At 40.0% G+C, this 21,570-nt stretch overlaps 1 protein-coding gene and 1 long non-coding RNA gene across 2 annotated transcripts; one reads left to right on the top strand and one right to left on the bottom strand.

Moving 5' to 3' along the window:
* Nucleotides 1–13,494: 13,494 nt before the first annotated feature.
* LOC111876876 (F-box/kelch-repeat protein At5g15710) lies at nucleotides 13,495–14,981 on the top strand. The gene has a single exon (XM_042900312.2). The coding sequence runs from the start codon at nucleotides 13,495–13,497 to the stop codon at nucleotides 14,806–14,808; it is 1,314 nt and encodes a 437-aa protein (XP_042756246.1). The 3' UTR covers nucleotides 14,809–14,981.
* A 3,923-nt stretch (nucleotides 14,982–18,904) lies between these two features.
* On the bottom strand, nucleotides 18,905–20,395 carry LOC111876877 (uncharacterized). Its single transcript, XR_006189409.1, has 2 exons — nucleotides 20,073–20,395; nucleotides 18,905–19,718 (listed from the first exon to the last, which is right to left on the bottom strand). It is a non-coding gene; the product is annotated as an uncharacterized LOC111876877 (long non-coding RNA).
* Between the last annotated feature and the right edge of the window lie 1,175 nt (nucleotides 20,396–21,570).

The following is a 21,570-nucleotide window of genomic DNA, read 5'->3' on the forward strand; positions in this document are numbered from 1 at the left end:
TAAGCATTATGCTTACAGTTGTTGTGTTTGATGTCTCAGGTACCAGCGAGGACCGAGGGAAGGCGACGGCTTGACTCGTACACACTCACACCGATGGAGTTAACATTTGAGAGATCTTGGGAATTTGTTTTGAAAACATTGTTGTTTCGGATTCGAAATTATGATATGATATACATTTTGTGGTTTTAAAAATTAAAAATTTAATTGGAATTTTACGTTGTTACAAGTTGGTATCAGAGCCAGGTTTGAGGGATTCGGATGCACCTTCGGGCGTATTTGAACTCAAACCGAGGATTTGAGAAATTTTACAACCAAAACTGCAAATTTTCTAAAAAGAAAAAGAAGTTTTGGAAACGAGCAGAGTGGATGGTGTGTACGGTCAGCCAGCGCCCGAACGGTGAATCCCCAAAATACCCTTACATTATATGTTATGAGTTATGAGATATTATTTTATGCATGATAGAGAGGCTAGGTATTCCTATAAGGACTAGAGTGGCCTGATTTATGATGCCTTAGCCTAGGAGATTACTGCTGCTATGAGATACTTTGAGAGTGAGTAGGTAGCAGTGAGGAGCTCATGATAGGTCTACTGAGGGTAGCCAATGCATAGCGAGAGTAGAGTATTTACGACTTGGGATCCTAGGAGGAGGACTTGGATTGTATATTGATTCGATGTGGACAATAGTATTGGGCCCGTACTATTGAAAACACCGGATTGGTGCGCAGTCCAAGTAAGAATCCTTGGGGGTACCAGGAGTGAGGATGTTTGAGTTATCGAGTGTGGGAATACTCGAGAGTATCCCTAATATTTCTTATGTTGTGTTTCAGAGGTTGATCATGGTCGGGACACGCCATAACCCCGAGAGCAGTGGGGTGAGCGACGAGGAGATCCGTCGGATCATCCATGAGGAGGTGGCTGTTGCCATCAGAGCCGAGATTCCGGAGATGTTTAGGTCTATTAAGACCACACTGATCGAGACGTTTGACGAGCGTTATGCTGCCTTAACTGATGCTGTTGTTGCTGCAGCCACAACAGCTGTTGCTGCTGCAAGACCCCAGGGTGGTGATTCGTTGCTGTACCGAGAGTTCAGCAACACAAAACCACCAGAGTTCGATGGTACGCAGGACCCAATCGCCGTTCTGAGGTGGATCTCAAACATGGAGGGGTGTTTCTATACGTGCTCGTGTCCGGAGCACTTGAGGGTGCGATTCGCACTCAACCAGCTTCGCTTGGGGGCGAAGGACTGGTGGAAATTCGTGACCGCGAGCTATTCTACAGCTGAGCTGACTGCAGTGACCTGGGAGAGGTTTACTATGATGTTTCGTGACGAGTATGTTCCCCAGGTGGAGAGGGAACGTTTAGCTCAGGAGTTTCTGACCCTCAAGCAGGGGACAGAGTCGGTGACAGTGATTACAAGGATGTTTCATGAGCGGGCGCTGTTTTGCCCGGAGTTGGTGTCCACTAAGCAGGCTCGCATGAGCCGTTATCTGAGTATTTTGAGGAGGGACATCCGTGAGTTCGTGGCGAACTCGACTTACCAGACATTTGCCGAGCTCCAGGCAAATGCCAGGAAGAGGGAGATCGAGCTTGAGACTCAGGCGAGGGAGGAGACTGAGTTGTAGAGGGGTGATCGACGACCGGTGCAGTCGTAGCCGGCCGCCAAGTGGGCAACGCCCACTGATTCGAGGATGGGCAGTTCGAGGGGCCGCACTTGTGGGAAGTGCGGCAAGAGCCATGATGGGACGTGCAAGACTGGGGTATGCTACAAATGCGGGAAGGAAGGACATTTTGCGAGGGACTGTCCGAAGGGGTTCTCGGTTTGCTTCCATTGCAACCAGACCGACCATCGGAAGGCCGAGTGCCCCCAGCTTCAGAGGCCAGCGCAGGGATCTGCACCTGCGGTTCGAGCTGCTGAGACCCGGCCAGTGAAGGCCAAAGCACCGAAGGCTAGGGGAGAGCCTTCCAGCTGACTGCGGAGGAGGTCCGCGCAGCACTTGACGTCGTGGCGGGTATGTAATCTTTATCTATTTTATGCTGAGTTTATGCTATTGTAATTGCTATATGTTATGCGTAGGTACTTTTCTTGTGAGTTCTGTACCTACATTGGTTTTATTCGACTCGGGTGCGAGTCGGTCTTTCATATCTTTGGCTTTTAGTCGGCACATTAGTATTCCGAGGGAGGCGTTGAGTCGACCTCTGCGGGTTCCATAGCAGATGAGTGTGAGGTATGTGCTACCGAGGTGATACGTGGATGCATGCTGGAGATCTTCGGGGTGGAGTTCCCGATTGATTTGATTCCGATCGCTATGGGGGATGTTTGTGTCATAGTAGGAATGGATTGGTTGAGCCGTTTTGGGGCTGTCATAGATTGCGAGCGTCAATTGGTGAATATCCGAGATCCTAGTGGGGGAGCGCTGACGGTTTACGGAGAAGGGACTCGTGGTGGTTCGGTTTTATGTTCGGCCGCTAGAGCGAGGCGAAGTTTGCAGCAGGGCTGCAAGGGGTTCGTAGCCTATGTGACAGATGTGCGAGAGGCCGCTGGGAGGCCAATTTCAGTGGATGAGGTGTCGATAGTGCGTGAGTTCCCGGACGTGTTTCCCGAGGAGTTGCCGGGTGTGCCTCCCGAGAGGCAGGTGGAGTTTCGTATCGATTTGGTTCCCGGAGCTGCGCCTATCGCCAAGGCGCCGTATCGGCTAGCACCGCCAGAGATGCAGGAGTTATCCTCACAGCTGCAAGAGCTGTTGGGGAAAGGGTTCATCCGTCCCAGTAGCTCTCCCTGGGGAGCGCCGATCCTTTTTGTTAAGAAAAAAGATGGTTCACACCGGATGTGCATTGATTACCGGGAGTTGAACAAGTTGACGGTCAAGAACCGTTATCCGTTACCGAGGATCGACGATCTATTCGATCAGTTGCAGGGGCGTCTTGGTTCTCCAAGATTGACTTGAGATCGGGATATCACCAGATGAGAGTTCGGGATGAGGATATCCAGAAGACGGCGTTTAGGACTCGTTACGGGCATTACGAGTTCGTGGTGATGCCATTCGGGCTCACCAATGCACCAGCGGCGTTCATGGATCTCATGAACAGGGTGTGTAGGCCGATGTTGGATCGTTCGGTGCTTGTTTTCATTGATGACATCCTGGTGTATTCGAGGACCAGAGAGCAGCATGCAGAACATTTGAGGGAGCTCCTCGGAATTCTGATATCGGAGAGGCTCTTTGCCAAATTCTCCAAGTGCGATTTCTGGTTACGTGAAGTCCAGTTTTTAGGGCATCTCGTTAACCAGAACGGGATATTGGTTGACCCAGCCAAGATTGAGGCTGTGATGAGTTGGGAGGTGCCGAGGTCACCTACGGAGATCAGGAGCTTCTTGGGGCTGGCAGGCTACTATAGGAGATTTATCAGAGATTTCTCCAAGATCACCGTGCCACTTACCAAGTTGACCCGGAAGGGTGTTACTTTCTCATGGGGTCCGGAGCAGCAAACCTCGTTTGAGACCCTTCGTCAGAGATTGTGCGAAGCTCCTGTACTCGCACTACCGGAAGGGATGGAGGATTTCGTGGTGTATTGTGATGCTTCGATATTGGGGATGGGAGCGGTGTTGATGCAGAGAGGGCATGTGATCGCGTATGCATCGAGGCAGTTGAAGCCTCATGAGACGAGATATCCCACCCACGATTTGGAGTTGGGGGCTGTAGTGTTTGCCCTCAAGATCTGGCGTCACTATCTGTATGGGGTTCGGTGTACGATATACACTGACCACAAGAGCTTAAAGTACTTGATGGATCAGCCAAACCTGAATATGCGCCAGAGGAGATGGTTGGATGTGGTGAAGGATTATGATTGTGAGATCCTGTACCACCCGGGCAAGGCTAATGTCATAGCCGACGCTCTGAGCCGTAGGTCGGAGAGCGCCCCGATACGAGACATTTGTATGAGGTTGACGATGATGACTCCGGTATTAGACACCATCCGAGGGGCCCAGGCTGAGGCTGCGAGACCAGAGAACCGAAAGCGGGAGCGGGTCGTTGGGCAGGTGTCGGAGTTCGTTACCGATAGTCGGGGGCTTATGACGTTTCAGGGTCGGATTTGGGTACCGTTTGTGGGCGGGACGCGTACCATTTTGATGGAGGAGGCGCATCGATCGAAGTTCTCGATCCATCCCGGGGCTACCAAGATGTATTTGGACCTAAAGAAGGAGTATTGGTGGCCCTGTATGAAGAGTGATGTTGCTTGGTTCGTCGAGAGGTGCCTAACTTGTCGCCAAGTTAAGGCCGAGCACCAGCGTCCGCATGGTAAGCTACAGCCGTTGGAGATTCCCGAGTGGAAGTGGGAACAGATTACCATGGATTTTATCACCAAATTGCCAAGGACTACGAGAGGAGTCGATGCAATTTGGGTGATTGTGGACAGGTTGACGAAGAGCGCTCATTTTCTTGCTATCAGTGAGAGCTCTTCTGCTGAGAGGTTGGCAGAGTTGTATGTGAGGGAGGTGGTATCGCGGCATGGGGTTCCGTTGTCGATCGTTTAAGATCGAGACGTGCGATTTACTTCCAGATTTTGGAAGAAGTTCCACGAGGAGTTAGGTATGAGGCTGCATTTCAGTACCACATACCACCCGCAGACAGACGGACAGAGGAAGCGGACGAGTCAGACGCTTGAGGATATGCTCCAAGCATGTGTTTTGGATTTTGGAGGGAGATGGGACACCTATCTACCCTTGGCAGAGTTTTCGTACAACAACAGCCATCATTCGAGCATTGGTATGCCACCTTTTGAGCTGTTGTATGGGAGGAGGTATCGCACCCCCATCTGCTGGGGAGAGGTGGGGCAACGGGTAATGGGTAGCACAGAGATTGTACTCCAGACGACCGAGCAGATACAGCAGGTCAGGCAGAGATTGTTGACCGCGCAGAGTCGCCAGAAGAGTTATGCGGACAGGCGTCGGTCCGAGCTCGAGTTTTAGGTTGGTGACCTTGTGCTCCTAAAGGTCTCTCCTTGGAAAGGAGTGATACGATTCAGGAAGAGGGGCAAGTTGGGACCCCGATACATTGGACCCTTCAGGGTAATTGCTAGGGTAGGAAGGGTAGCCTACTGGTTGGACCTACCTACTGAATTGGGACAGATCCACGACACCTTTCATGTTTCTCAGTTGAGGAAATGCATTGCCGACGAGTCGACCGTGGTGCCTTTGGATGATATTCAGGTGGATGCAGGCCTGAATTATGTGGAGAGGCCAGTGGCGATTAGGGATCGAAGGGTTAAGGTTCTGAGGAACAAGGAAGTACCCTTGGTACAAGTGCAGTGGCAACATCGGAAGGGGTCCGAGCTAACATGGGAGCCCGAGGCTGAGATGCGGGATCAGTATCCGGAGTTGTTTTCGGTATGAGACTTCAGGGACGAAGTCTGGTTCTAGTGGGGGAGAATTGTAACAGCCCGAAAACCAGGTACCCTTCTATTTATCCCTTCATCTTTGTTATGTTCTCTTTTTAGGGTTGCATGATTTGCGAGTACGTTGGGCGTACAAGAGGTACGCTGCGCGTACTCGTGCGCTTCATTTGGACGCGTTCACCCTCAGGTACGCTGGGCATACCCAAGGTTACACGGGGCGTAACCGGTCCAGACCTAAAAACCCTAATTCATTTGGAGGGCTATAAAAGGAATGTGTGGCTCGACTTCTCAGCCACCATCCCTCAGAAAGAAACCCTAAAGAGAGTGTGCAACCGTTCTTAGGCCATTTGTGAGTATTCTAAGCTTGGTGGTGCCATTTCTAGGTAGCAAAGGAGAAGAGGAGCTCATTAGGGAAGGCTAGAAGTGGTACTCAAGTGTAGATCTGAGCTTAGCAAAGGTTGAGGCTTCATTTCAAGGTAAAAAGCTCGGATCTTGTTCTATAGTTCTTGTAATATGCTTCATGTACCATTTTCTAGGGTTTTAGTCCCAAAGGTGGAGACTTTTGAGCAAATGGTCTCCATAAGCTTACATCCTTCGTATTTCTGGTCTATTTGAGTTGTAGACTCATAAAAATGCAATCTTGGTCGTGAACATTGCACCATGCATGAGATCTAGGTCCTTGAGTTGGAATAGAGTGATGTTATGAAGTGTTGGAGCCTTTACAGCCATGCCAAGGCTTAAAGGTCTCGACTTTATGCGTATAGACGCATAAACTGAGCCGGATCTAGAAGTTGGAGTAATGGCTTAACCGATTAAGACCAGAAATGTTGTATGCTAAAGTCTGATGGTTACGCTGGGCGTAACTTCCAGTACGCGCAACGTACTGGGTGGAGACCCCGATCCATGAGTTGGCGATGTACGCCCCGCGTACTCGTAGGGTTGACTTTTGTTGACTTTTTAGGGTTTTGGTCAACATGAAGACTTTGGGTCAAGGAGGGGTAAAATGGTCTTCTACCCTCTGAGGATGATGATAAGGGTTAAAGTTTAGTTGTGGAAGTCTTGATTATTAAATGATATTTTATGATTAGGCGAGGTAGATTCGTCGTTGGGTTTTGGAGATAGCGAGTACGCGAGATCTTAGACTTTCCACAAGGTGAGTCTTCTCACTATACGTTACCTTGAGTGGTATTCTGGTTTGGCCAGAGGGTCTTATGTGCTATTTATGAGATTGTATGTTATGTGTTATTTGTATGTTGTATGACTATATGGACCGGACCGGAGGGTCCAACGATTCAGAACGGGCCAGAGGGCCCAATGAGCTATGACTGGACCAGAGGGTCCGACGAGCTGCGGGACTGGAGGGTCCCGCTGAGACATCTTGACCAGAGGGTCGGGTTTAGCCTCGAGTGGCGTATTTGTGGTATGTGGTATTTTGGGGAACTCACTAAGCATTATGCTTATAGTTGTTGTGTTTGATGTCTCAGGTACCAACGAGGACCGTGGGAAGGCGACGGCTTGACTCGTACACACTCACACCGATGGAGTTCACATTTGAGAGATCTTGGGAATTTGTTTTGAAAAAACTGTTGTTTCGGATTCGAAATTATGATATGATATACATTTGGTAATTTTAAAAATTAAAAATTTAATTGGAATTTTACGTTGTTACATAAGGGAGGGTCAACACCTGGGCCTCACATAACTTCTATCTCAGAGTCTCGGATGCAGCCTGCTGCTCAGGCTCCCAGCGGAAATCCATGCCATTCCTCGTCAGACGAGTGAGGGGTACAACAATCTTGGAGAAGTCATGAATAAATCTCTAATAATACCCTGCTAATCCCAAAAAACTCCTGATCTCCAAGGGAGACTTCGGAACCTCCCACTGCACCACAGACTCAATCTTGGTCGGGCCGACTAGAATCCCATTCTGGTTATTGATCTATCCTAAGAAATGGACCTCCCATAACCAAAACTCATACTTTGAGAACTTGGCATACAACTATTCTCGTCTCAAAACTCCCAGAAGCTCTCAAAGGTGCTCCTCATATTGCTACCTAGTCTTGGAATAGACCAGTATATCATCAATAAAATAATGATTGATCGATCGAGCATTGTCATGCAAACCCGATTCATCAAGTCTATAAATGCCACAGACACATTGGTGAGCCCAAACGACATCACCACGAACTCGTAATGACCATAATGAGTCTGAAATGCGGTCTTCTCCATGTCCTCCTCTCTAAACCTCATCTGATGATACCCTAACCTCAAATCAAACTTGGAGAACCAAGATGCACCTTGCAACCGATCAAAGAGGTCATAAATAAACAGAAGTGGGTAATGGTTCTTCATTGTCAACTTGTTCAACTACCGGTAATCAATGACATCGGGTCTGAACCATCATTCTTCTATATAAACAAGATTGGTGTTGCCCACGATGAATTGATCGGTCTAATAAATTGCTTGCCCAACAACTCCTGAAGCTGAGAGGACAACTCATGCATCTTCGGTGGTGCCAATCGTTATGCCACTTTAGCAATATGGGCCTTACCGGGGACCAAATCGATCCTGAATTCAACCTGCCTCTCAGGAGGCACACTGGGTAACTCCTTTAGGAACACATCAGCAAACTCTCTAACAATAGGCACATCCGAAATTGAATCCTCCTTCACAACCCGGGTGTTAACCATATACACAAGATAACCTATACACTTGTGATGCAGATACTGTCGAGCCCTAGCAGCAGAACAAAAGGCCGATCCAATCCTGGTACCCTCTCTATAAATAATGAGCTCTCCTTCACTTGGGGTTTGAACTACAACCCACTGACCCCCGCAGTCGATCATCACACCAAACCTGCTCAACCAGTCCATCTCTACCATCACACATATGCCCTTATGGGGATAGGGATCAGATCAATCGGGTAAGACACCTCGAAGATCTCCAAAACACAACCCTGATAAACGCTCGATGCATAAATCTCATGTTCGTTACCGATAGAAACCCACAACGGACACTCCAACTATCCAAGAGTCATATCAAAACCCTTACTAAAAGAATGAGATATAAAAGACTGACTCGCACCTGAGTCAAATAGCACAAGAGCAGGCAATGAGTTCACTAGGAAGGTACCTAACATAATTACATTCATAAGCATAAAAATAAATATACTAGGAAGGTACCAATAACGACGTTTGGCACCGCCCTGGCCTCCTCCGATGTGAGCTGAAAAGCACGACCCGATCCCTCGGGGGATCCGTCCTACCCTGACATCCATCTGTAATCCTTAAAGTAGCATATGATGGAGCCTGAGCTGGTCTCGCAACGAGCAAGGGATAATTGGTCATTACATGGCCAACCTATTCATAGTGGTAACAAATTTTGGTGCTTGGTACTAGGGCCTACTGACGACAATCCTTCGCATAATGCCCTATCTGGCCACAAATGTGGCACCCAGAAGAAGAATGACAAGAACCCTCATAAACCTTGCCTCACTTTTCACAAATGCGGCCCCTATGTCCCCAAGAACATGAATCAGCGGGCTTGAACCGCTTCGCTACCAGTTGTGACTAAACGGAAGCTTGACACTGCTCTCTCATCTATAGCTCCATCTTGATCTCTCGCCTCCTTGCGGTATCCTAAAGCTCGGAGAGGGTACCATAACTTTGGGTGGACACGAACTATCGGATAAATGTCTTGAGCATGCTCAAGTACCGAGTCATCTAAGCCTGCTCCGACGCAACAAACTCAACGCAAAAAATAGCCCTCTTCGTAAACATCTTGGTAATCTCCGTCACCATCCCATTCGACTGTCTCAGATCCAGGTACTCTTGAGCCAATCTCTCCCTCTCCACCAGGGGAACAAATATCATACGAAACATCTCTGAAAACTACTCCCAAGGAACAGTAGCCTCTGCTCAGGAGTGTACAAACCAGTCACTAACTACCTCATCTTTAGTGCGCACTTGACTTTCTGGTCATTCGGGAAATGAACATGTAAAGAAACAACCCTACACATCAGACAACCACCTCATCGCCACAATCGGGTCCTTGACCCCATCAAACTCCAGGGGCTTCATATTGTCGAAGTCCCAGTACTAGAAGGATCTCTCCCCTCGAATCCCTACAGTAGCACCCTCCAAAAGAACAACATAGTGATCATCACAGAACTCAATCATAGTGGTCTTAATAGACCCAAACATCTCTGGTATAGAACCCCGGAAAACAAAAACCACCTCAGTGGCGATGATCTCCCGTGTCTGATCATCAGACAATCCTGCCTACCCTGGACACCAGCTCCAGATCCTGATCCTATCGTCTCCACCATTCTGAAAATAAATTAAGACATATAAGAAAGGCAACAAAACACATTGCTACAATCACATGACGAGACCAAACCCCCAAGGTTTGTGACTTCCTTGCTACACGTACGGGTCCTGTGCTTTCAGTATTATGGGCCCATACTACCTTCCACACATACCCGTATTTGTCTCAAGTATCATTACAACCTCCCGAAAACAAATACAACAATCAGGATACCCACACATTCTATCCTCACTCTCTTGAGAGTGGCTAATCATTCCTCATCTGGCCGACTACTCACACACATACTCACTCATGAAACTTCCACTAACCCTGTAGCTGCTCGTTCATGCTAATCATATATAACGTTGGATCCTATAAACAGTCGAATACTTGAGTCTACCCTAATCCCATACCCAAACAAGGAACAAGAAATAAGGCTAAACCAAACATTCTCAGGCTATAAAATCTTAGTTATGTACAACTATGATGCACACACCGAGCAACTACAGTAATGATTTCAGTTCCGTCTAGCACATAAGAAGTCCTCCTAGGCTATCCGGCATCATATATTAGGCAATTCTATCATGCAATTTTTGAAGATCCCTAATCTACCACTAGTATGCAGTTTTATCATAATCATCAATAACAAATAACAGTGTAGGTAACTTGGGGTATACTTTTCTTGCTCTGGCTGATCGTACACATCTCATCCTTCTTTGGTTACTTTTGAAAACAATTTTTTTGAAAATTTTTTTGAAAGATTTTACAGATCCTTAGTTTGATTCTGGATTTGCTCGAATGCTCATCAAATTCTCTCAAACCAGGGCTATGATACCAACTTGTAACATCCCAAAAGTCAAAATAAAAATTTTCATTTTTAAATCCAGAGAAATCATTGTTTTCAGATAAAACCCAAATCAAAACCAAACATTTACAAAACATTGTTCTCAAAAGTAGAAATCATATATATTAGAGTATCTCAAATCAGTATCATCAAAACCAAGAGGATGTGCACGATCACACCTTTGATTTTCCACGGACATCTGAAGTACCTAAAACATAAAATTGAAATTGTAAGTCAAAGCTTAGTGAGTTCCCCCAAGGTACCACTACACAAACATATAACAACATGCATATTGGGTCCACAGCTAACAGACTGGATTACCCATGAGTCCACAACATGAGTCTGGTTTGCCTTCCGACCTATTTCTGGCTTACTCCCAATCCCACATCATAAGTTTGGCTTGCCCCTTAGGCCCACAACTTATGTCTGGCTTGCTCCCAGGTTTGTTGGCTTTCGCACAAAACAACATCGCCTCAACCCAACCATACAATGTCGACATATACATAACAGATAACATATTTCCAATAACACAAATAATCACATAACCAATCCAAAGACTCACAGGCAGATCTACAAATCACTATCGCATAGCAACATCCTACATACCATGATACATAACCGAGTAGGCTGACATTGGTGCCTTCGACCAACAAGTATAGTGAAGAAAACTCACCTCTCAGTCTGAAAAGATAGCTGAACAGCACACTGATCCGAATATTGGCTCTATCGGTCACCTATTCATTGGAAAATGACCTAACTTCACTATAAATAAATATAACCAAAATACCCCTAGGTCAAAATCTGATCAAAGTCAAAAAAATCCAAAAAGTCAGCCCAGTTGACTAAGCTGAGTACGCCCAACATACTCGGCTTGTACGTTTAGCGTACTCAAGGTCTTAACAAAAAAAATAGGGTGTTGACCTCGTACGTCCAACTTAATATAGCGTACACCCAACGTATATATCTACCACCGTTTCCTTCTATTAAGAGTTTAATCCTTTAAGCTCTTTCGCCCAAAATCCAGATTTAGTCCTCAAATGATGTCCTTAATCATAAAGTTTCCAAATTTATGATCTTACATGGCTATTAGGTGCTCAAAACCAAAAACCCTAACTTCTTAACTCATTAAGATACTATAACCCATGCATGGAAGAAAACTAATAACCAAGATTGCATTTTAATGACCTTAGACACTCCAAAACATATGAAAGGACAACTCAAATGAATTAGAGTAACCCATACTCAAATACATAAAGCTTATGTCACCAAAATGAATACAATCATGGTTAATTAAGATCTAAGCAAACCTTTATCAAGATTAGAGTTTTTTACCTCTAAGTAGTGTTAAATGATGATGTGTTTATGGATACAAAGTTTTCCATTCCTCTAAGACGGTCTCCTCATCCTTATTCCTCATTCAAGATTACCAAAATACACACTCAAGGCTCAAAGATGCTCTGAAAATGGATTAGGGATTGTAAGGGTCGAATATGAGGTTGGAGGCTGATGAATGAAATGAGCTTTGAGAGTTAAGGATCTATAAATAGTGCATAAACCATAAAGGGTTTTGGGTCCAGGCCACGTACGCCCAACGTACGCAAGCAATTCCCAAAAATTACAGAAATGTCATGCATGACCAAATTTGCAAACAATACTCATACCAAGGGTCAAAATGTAAAATACTTGAAAATCAGGATGTTATAGTTTGGGTATAATTCATGTATCAGGTAACGTAGTTTAAGCTCAACCAAATTTCATTTATATCAAAAATTTCAAATAACCTAATAAAGTATCAAGTCTACTTCAAGCTTCATGCTTTTAAATAGGAGGGAAATTGATCAAAAGATTCTAGACCTCCAATGTGGCTCCTCAAAGAAAAATAAAAGTCGGTTCCATAGTTTTAAATAAAAGAAGATAACATATCACAATTTACAAGTTTATAAAACTAAAAATGTTTTTCAATAAAATTCAAAAACCAATTGTTAGTTTTCTTTTTTAACATTAAAAAAAAATAACGAGCCTAAAAACGATAAATGTCTTATTTTGTATAGAATGTTTAACAAATAACTAGAAGTGATTCTATAAGAGTTTTCAAGGAACAAGTTAATTAAGCATAGTTGGATGATTTTAGGTTTGTTTAACTAATGATTCTAAGTTTTAAAATATAAATATAAAACTTAAAATTAATATTTTAATATCATATTTGGATTATTCGATGAACCGGAATTAAAAAAAAAAAAAAAAAAAAAAAAAAAAAAAAAAAAAAAAAAGGTTAGCTAAACCTAAATTGAATAATTTTTTTATTCAATCAATCAAATTGAATAACCGGAAAACCGAATAATCCAAACTAAATGGTTTGGATAAATTATTTGGTTTTGGTTTTTCTTACTCCCTAATCATATGAATGAATTAACATGGCCTTTCCAAAGTACACATGTAATCGAGACATAACAAACAAATAGCGGCAACTTTTGAATTTAAATCAATTGTGGGGACAAAAAAACATAATAATAGCATTAATCACCCACTTTAAACTCTTTAAAATATTGCATTAATTTATCACCGAATTAAAACCCCTCAACAACTATTCCCAAAATAATCAGAACCCATTACCACCCAACGCCGAATCATTACTCTCTCCCCTGACCCTGACTCTTTTTTTGTTTCTATCCACAACTCATCATCTTCCATGATTGTTATTCGAGTATCAATCCTTCAAGAACAAAAAGAACCCATTCCGCCATCAAAAGGTAATTTCTGACTGAAATACTTTGAATCTTCCTGTTCATATTTTGATCGATCCGTTCAATTTTGCTTTTTTAAAAGTCGGCCAATTTTGAATCCGATAGATTTAGGGGTTTTTTCTTTATTAACCCACAATCGAACTGTATTTGGGTCATCAATGAGCTTTTGATTTAGGAGCACTCAGTTTCAAATTAGGGCTCTTGAAAAAATGGTGGTTGGGATCGGAAATGGAATCGGAATCGGAATCGGAATCGGGGAGTCTCGAGATTTGATGACCCAGTTGGTGAAGATGGGTGCGAATGGTGGAAGCGGGTCGAGGAACACGAGCCCGATGGGTCGACGGGTCGGGTCAAGGAACGTTAGTCCATCAAAGCAGAAAGCAATCAAGACGAAACCAAGAGGTTTAGATGAAGAAACAATCGCCAAATTCGCTAAATCTCCTCAACCCGATGTTCAAATGGAAGACGATATCTGGGCCATGTTACCCGAAGATCTATTAAACGAAATCCTAGCTCGGATTCCACCTTTCATGATCTTCCGACTCCGTTCCGTTTGCAAAAGATGGAATTCAATCCTACTCGATTCCGCCTTTCTTCAATTCCATTCCCAAGTCCCTTCCCATGGCCCTTGCCTTCTAACATTCTACAAAACCTCCATCAATTCACAATCTCAAACACCACAATGTTCAGTTTTCAGCTTACCCTTAAAACAATGGTACAGAATCCCATTCACCTTTCTTCCTCAATGGGCAATCTGTTTAATCGGGTCATCAGGTGGGCTTGTTTGCTTTTCGGGTCTCGATGGGTCAACTTTCAAAACCCTAATCTGCAACCCCCTCACACAAACATTTCAAATCCTTCCACTCATGCATTACAACATTCAACGACAATTAACAATGGTGGTTGACCGAAGTCAACGCACCTTCAAAATCATAGCTGCAAACGATCTTTACGGGGACAAATCCTTACCAACTGAAGTATACGATTCAAGATTCGGTCAATGGTCAGTCAACCAAACTATGCCAGCTGTCAATTTCTGTTCATCAAAAATGGCATTTTGTGATTCAAGATTGTATCTTGAAACCCTTTCACCGATTGGTTTAATGGTGTATAGAGTGGACACGGGGTATTGGGAACATGTTCCTGCTAAGTTTCCAAGATCTTTATTAGATGGGTATTTGATTGCAGGGGTAAAAAAGAGATTGTTTTTGGTTGGAAGAGTTGGGGTTTATAGTACTATACAAAGTATGAGGATTTGGGAGTTGGATCATGGTAAGGTGATGTGGGTTGAAGTTACAAGAATGCCCCCGAGGTACTTTAGAGGTTTGTTGAGGTTATCGGCTGAGAGATTTGAGTGTTTTGGACAAGATAATTTGATTCTTTTTACTTCTTGGAATCAAGGGAAAGGTTTGTTGTATGATGTGGACAAAAAGGTGTGGTCTTGGATTGCGGGTTGTGGTCTTCGGTTGTATAATGGTCAAGTTTGTTTCTATGAGCCAAGATTCGATGCATCGATCTACTAAAGTGAAGGAATTGGCTTCTAATTTTGATTTTTTTTTCTTTTGACACTTATCTATACTTGTTGAAAATTGGTTATACATGGAAGTTAGTTTGTTAAGAATGTTTGGTCCTTTGTACTTTTGCAAAAAGTGTTACTCTTTTGACCTTAGGAAAGTCATATGACATGTTGTAGCAATCTCTTAGTTGGCCTACATGTTCTGCAACTAACTCATATCATCATGTGAGATGTAAATCAGGTATACAGTTAGTTGTCTGTTATGTGAGATGTAAATCAGGTATACAGTTGTCTACTCGATGACTGTTGTTAGAGCTTAATGACCGTAAGGAGTCCAAGTCACATTGGAATTAAAACTTTGCATTGTGGCTACTTCAATTTGAACATACCCCTTCTTATTGATATTAAAACAAATCTTGTGAAAGATTTGTTTATGACCTTTTTCATTTGAAAACTGGTGTGTGACATTCTTATTGATATTAAAACTTAAAAGCTAAGAGTTTAAGCTTTGTTTGAAGCTTAGAAGTTACCTTAAATCAAAGTAGGTTTGGGCTTTTTACATTGCTTGCTTGTAAAACTAGGTTGCTATCATCAAACGGAAATGACATTTTGTATTAAAGACTCGTTGGGATTAAAACATAGGGACCATATTTGTAACTTACTCTAATTATAAGTACATTAATATTACATGTGAAAATATTTAAGTATTGTTGGTAAAAAGATAAAGCATATTTCCTATATCTATAAAAGAAGTAAACTTAGAAAGATAGTGAAAGATTCACTCAAGAATATACCACTTTTGTGTCTTATGTATCACTTTATGACAAAGTATACAAGTTTTGTTGTATACCAATAAACAAAACCCAAAAGAGACTCCAATGATTACTAAATTAGGTGTATGAACTATCTTGTCGACCTTTTTATATAAATTGAATATGGTTTCTACTACCTTTGCAATTTTAACGTGCAATTTTAACGATGGATATATATACTAAAGTTCCAATATTTTCATCGATTTGATAAAAAAAGTCTTAAACTTTATTTTTTTGACAGTAAAGTCCAAATTAACTGCAATTTTTGACATTTTTACATTTTTTTCCGGTTAGCCGGTAATTATGACTTTTTTGTCAAAAAAAAAAAAAAAATTTAGAAATTTCTTGTCAAATCGTCAATTAGGACTTTATTGTCAAAAAAATAAAGTTCAGGACTTTCTTGTCAAATTGTTGAAAATATTGAGACTTTAGTGTATATATCTTTTTTTTGTTAGAAATTTAATGGTATGATACTCTTTAAGTATAAGAGTTATTGAAACTTTCTCTAGTCGGGTAGATCCTAATTAAATCTTTAACGTTTGTTTTTTGTTAAATCGTTTTTTTAATCTAAACAAATCGATATTGAAAAAAGGGCAATTCGTTTTTTTCGGTTTCTTATTTCTCTACTTTAGGACTGCAAAAAGCCAACACAACCCTGGTTACTTCTTTCTTTTTTTATTATCTCCATTTTTTTTAATGTCGGTTTGTTGAGATTAAAAAAACGATTTAACAAGAAGCAAACGTTAAGGATTTCAATAGGATCTAGTTGACTAGAAAAGGTTTCAGTAACTTTTATGCTTAAAGAATATCATACCATTAAATTTCTAACAAAAAAATCATGTATACACTAAAGTCCCAATATTTTCAACGATTTGACAAGAAAATCTTAAACTGTATTTTTTTTACAGTAAAGTTCTAATTGACGATTTGGCAAGAAAGTCCTAAATTTTATTTTTTTGACAAAAAAATCTTAATTACCGGTTAACCGGAAAAAATGGTTAAAGTATCAAAAACTGCCAGTAATTTGGACTTTTCTGTCAAAAAAATAAAGTTTAGAACTTTCTTGTCAAATCAATGAAAATATTAGGAGTTTAGTGTATAACTTTCATCTTCTGATGGCTAAGTGTTGTTGGGCGTTTCATCAAACATGTACTTTATCATATTTTATAAGGACATTTTCAATGATTAACCTTAAAAAAAATGTTACTTTTATTACATGAGCGGTCTACTAACTTTTATTTAACAAAAACATATTGTAAAAAAATTCTCTAACAATTAACATTTTTAAAACTATTTTTTTTATAAAATTAACTAATTTATTTCTATCTATCTTCAATATTATAATAAACTCTCCATCCTTTTATGTATACATTATAATTTTTGGAAAAAAGTCTCCTCCTATAAGAGAGCGTTTAATACATTACAAAAAGTTGGTTACTTATTTAGGACATAGACCCAACTCATTTTTGGTGAAATAATTCTTTAAATGTTATTAATATTTTGTGAAAACTAAACCCAAATACAAAAAATCACAAATTTCTCTGCCCGTGTTGCATTTGGCTCATATTTTCGTAGTCAATATATCCTATTTTGTATGTGGCCTGTATGGCTACTTTGAGGAAAAGGTAAAAAAAATGCCTTATTTTGTGTAAATGGTTAAGAAAAATAGTTAGTTTAGTCATTTAATTATTGTTGCTAAATTTTTTATATGAAATGAATATATTGTTGTTGAAGAAGTTAACTACGACACAGCATAGTAATATTATTTATATTTTTCATTAAAATGTCAAAAATAGAGGAATAACCACAAAATGGTTATTTTTGAGAAAAACAAACTCATAAAGCCTCCTCTTATTTATAAAATAGACTTCAAGAAAGTTACTTTTAATTACTTTTAACTAGGAAGAATCTCCGTTTTATGGGGATGGATACGCTAAAAAAATGGACAAAACGGGAAGATTTTATTTAGTTACATTGAGCACCAGATCTCCGTTAAATCGAACACCAAATCTGAAATTTTAAAATCTTACATCTAGCAAAAAAATATATAAAAACATTTTTATTGTGATAAGAAAATCAAAAAAGAAATCGTTTTTATTAAAAAACAATAAAAGTTCATTGCACTTGAGACATTACCATATCAGGAGAGAAAACAACAAAGTGTGGTTGGGATGTTTGTGTTTTTTTCAAAAGTGTTTTCAATTAACTAATTAATTCATTTTCAGATTATATGGAAATTAGGTAACCTGTTCCTTTTTTTGAAAAAACTAAAATAACAATAATGGTTTTTTTTTTTTTTAATTTTGATACCTCATTATCTTTTCAAGTCATTTTCCTGAAAACAATTATTAAAAAGTTTCATTCATTAATTAGTTTTCGACAAGGTTGATAAATTAGAATCCATTATGAAATTCTTCCACTTTAGGGTGGCATAATTGCATGGAGCTAAACCTCTTGTTTAAGCCACTACACAATTAAAAGATGAATTTTAATATAAATTTCTTATATCCTATGTAAGCAAAATGTATAGTTTTATCTTTGTTCTAATACTTTATTTAATAACAACTAAAGAGCCTTTTGTTTACAAAAGAAAAATATTGAACGCAATAAAAGCATATCAAAACCCAACTAAGATTTTAATGAGAAAGTATCTATAGTTAGTTCTTTTAGAAAGTAATATTATTATATAATTGAACTTATTAAAAAAACAGTATGCTGTTAAAAAAAATATAAAGAAACCAATATCCAAGATTTGGGTTTTTCAAATGTTAAAACAGAAATGTTGGATTTCACCAAAATAACACCAGTGGCAAAATGGTCAAAAGTTGAACCGGATATGAGAAAGCCATCCGTTGAATATAAAATTACTATTTATCTGAGGGAATGACCATTTCACCCTTCTATTCAGAACGAATGACCGTTTTACCCATATAATTAAAGTTGTTCCTTTGTAGCTTAAATTAATAGTCTAACTCATTTGCTAAAATGTGACAATATAATATATGTAAACACAATGTAGAGTTTTTTTTTGTTTTTACTCTTATTTTATACATCAGTGAATTATAATTAATGAGTTAGTTAAAAATCCAATTTGAAATTTGTTTGGGACCTTTTTATTGCTCAATCGATTTCATCCAGTTGAGTAACCAGATGGTATACCACCATTTATGAAATGGTTACTATAAAAAGTAATAACTTCTTTCTCTTCTTTTCTTCCTCTTAGAATAAATTTTGAGATCTTTAAAGATTTTTAAATAAGTACTTAACAAAAATAAAATAAGGAAAAATAAATTTGTAAAAAAGTTACCTTCATATTAACCTCATCTTAAATAAGAGGGTGTCTTGTACAACATATGATGAAAACGATTTTTATTGTGAAATACCATTATAGTTTCATCCCTAGTTGGCAACTTGGCCCTTTCCTAAAATGGATTCATTGTGGCATTTTCACAAACACCTAATATGCAGTAAATAGAATAAAAATAATGAAGGTTGAAATGATTTGGTTGTTTTTTCTATTGATATAGACAAACCTATTTCAAATAGATAACCTTTTCATCACCACCTGCAACTTTTCATAAGAAAAAGGAACATTTAAATACTGTATGGAAAAACGATCATAATTGCCTCAAAAGATTACCACCACAAACTCCTCTAGCTCCTGATAAAAATCATAACTACAGAAAATCTAAGCACAAAAATAAATATGAAAGAAAACAATATCGAAATGTATTTTGAAAGATGCAAGGAAGATTTTGAGAAATAGGTTGAGACCTGTATTTGGGTTTGGGTGGTGTTGTTCATCCACCTTACACATGTACACCAAAAGTGGTTGTGAAAAAAAAAGAATGTAAGCTAATGAACAACTTGAACAACTTCAATGGAATGATTATACGTGGTATGATTGGAAGAGAAGAAATAAAGAAGGAAGAATCACCTGTAATCCAACTAACATACAATCACCATGATTGAAAATCTTAAACACAACTTGATTTCAGTGACAGTAAAGTAGAGTAGAAAGTAAGATCTTACAGGTTTTCCCTTTTCTAATTCAATCAAATAGTTGCTTGAAAGGGGCATTTGCATTCTTTACATCTATCAAATCCTACCATACCACAAGGACTCCTAGACGTTAACAACTTTCAATCTCCAATATTACCCAAAATGAACTCATAAGCACAAAAGGAAACACATGAATAGATGAAGCATACAATTTAGGGAAATAGAAGCAGAGAATACGGTTTTAGGAACCGATGGAAATAAGAGGAAGTGGCGACATATTAATCGATGAAGTTTAGATATACAAAATTCCCTAGTGAAAAAATAATTAAAGCTTGACCTCTGATATTCAAAAGAACGAGGATTAGAAAAGGATGATCTTTATAAATAAGAGATTCAAATCAAACACGAAACCAAAAGTGGCATTTCTTCAAGGGATATCAAAGTACATAGAACTTACTCAAGCCATGGTTGTAGAGGACCTCCACCGTCATACTCAGAACTGGTGGTCACGGTGTGTGGTGGTGGCGTTTAGGAGGTTGTGGTCATGTGGTGGCAGTGAGTAGTGATAGCTTTGGGGAAAAACAATGTAAGAGCATTTGGAAAGGAGATAAAGAAAACGAAAACCTCCGATGGAGATTTCAACGACGGAATAGTGGAGGTCGGTGGGTGATCGATCGAACAAATCAGGAGGGGAAGAATGTGATTTTGGGGTTGTGGTTTTCAAGAGAGGAGGAATTGTGACATCCCTAAACTTTTTCGGTTTGTTATTCGTATTTTCTGTTAATGCCTTTCTGTCAAATTTTTTGGTTTAATAAAATAATCCAGTTATATTTAATTAAATTATATACGAGTCGGAACCAAAAATAGCGCGGAAACCCGAAAATCTCGAGAAAACAACATTTTTGATCTAAAATGGGATTACGACCGTAAACTGGTTTATTGGGACGTTTATGGTCGCATTCTCTCATCCTCTCTCTAAGAACCTTAACCGTAAACACTCAAAACGCCTTCAAACTTCGGAAATCATCAAAACCACGTTTGGAGTCACTTTGGAACGTCTGGAATCACTCCTCGCATCGAAGTCAACATCCAACCCTCGTTTTCCGAGTTTACGGTCTGGGCTTCAAAGACCGTAAACTCAGTTCTTGAGTTCATGGCCGTAAACTCGGCCATCTGCAAAAAACGTAAACTCGTGTTTTGAAACCGTAAACTCGTGTTCTAATGCAGTAAACTCATTCCTTCGATTCAAGCAAGTCTCGGTAACATTCCTCAACCAAATTCAAGTGTTTTCCAACACTTTATTTATCGAAATCACTAATTTAGATACATATACGTATTTATTTGATAATAGGATTTCATTAAGTGTCGCATGCAAAAACTCGGGAACCTTCTTTTCAGTCAACCGCTCCATGCAACAACAGTGAGTTCATACCCCTATATTTTTCCGTATTTTTAAGGTTTTCAGGGGGGAATACAAGCTAAATATAAATGTTTTCTTATAAGCTAAACATAAATGTTTTCTTAAAAGCTAAACATAAACGTTTTCAGGAATATACATAAAACTTATGCAAACTTCATACTTTATTGAGCATAAGGGGCGTTTCCATTAAAAATTTGCATAGCTTTTACAGATACGTTATTCATTACATTATAAACTATAATCGGTATGGTTTGGTATTTCTCTAAAAACTTATCAAGCATAGAAACTTCTCTACTAAACATATGCACTGGAACAGAAACCGGTTACAGTTTATATCACTGCTTTATTGTCACACCCCCAAACCAGAATGGCGGAAACATTCGGGGGTGGATGACTTCACGTAGTATCACAACCATTGAATATTGTAAAGAAAGTAACACAACCATCACATATATAATGAAAACGTATGTTGTTGCGTTATACATAATAGCAAAAGAATATTACAATGAGATGATAAATGTTCAATAATAAAACA

The sequence above is a fragment of the Lactuca sativa genome, chromosome 3 (genome assembly GCF_002870075.4).
Source record: "Lactuca sativa cultivar Salinas chromosome 3, Lsat_Salinas_v11, whole genome shotgun sequence".
Taxonomy (NCBI): domain Eukaryota; kingdom Viridiplantae; phylum Streptophyta; class Magnoliopsida; order Asterales; family Asteraceae; genus Lactuca; species Lactuca sativa.

Coding starts and splice junctions, on each gene's coding strand:
- LOC111876876 (XM_042900312.2), top strand. CDS start 13,495: ATGGTGGTTGGGATCGGAAATGGAATCGGAATCGGAATCGGAATCGGG.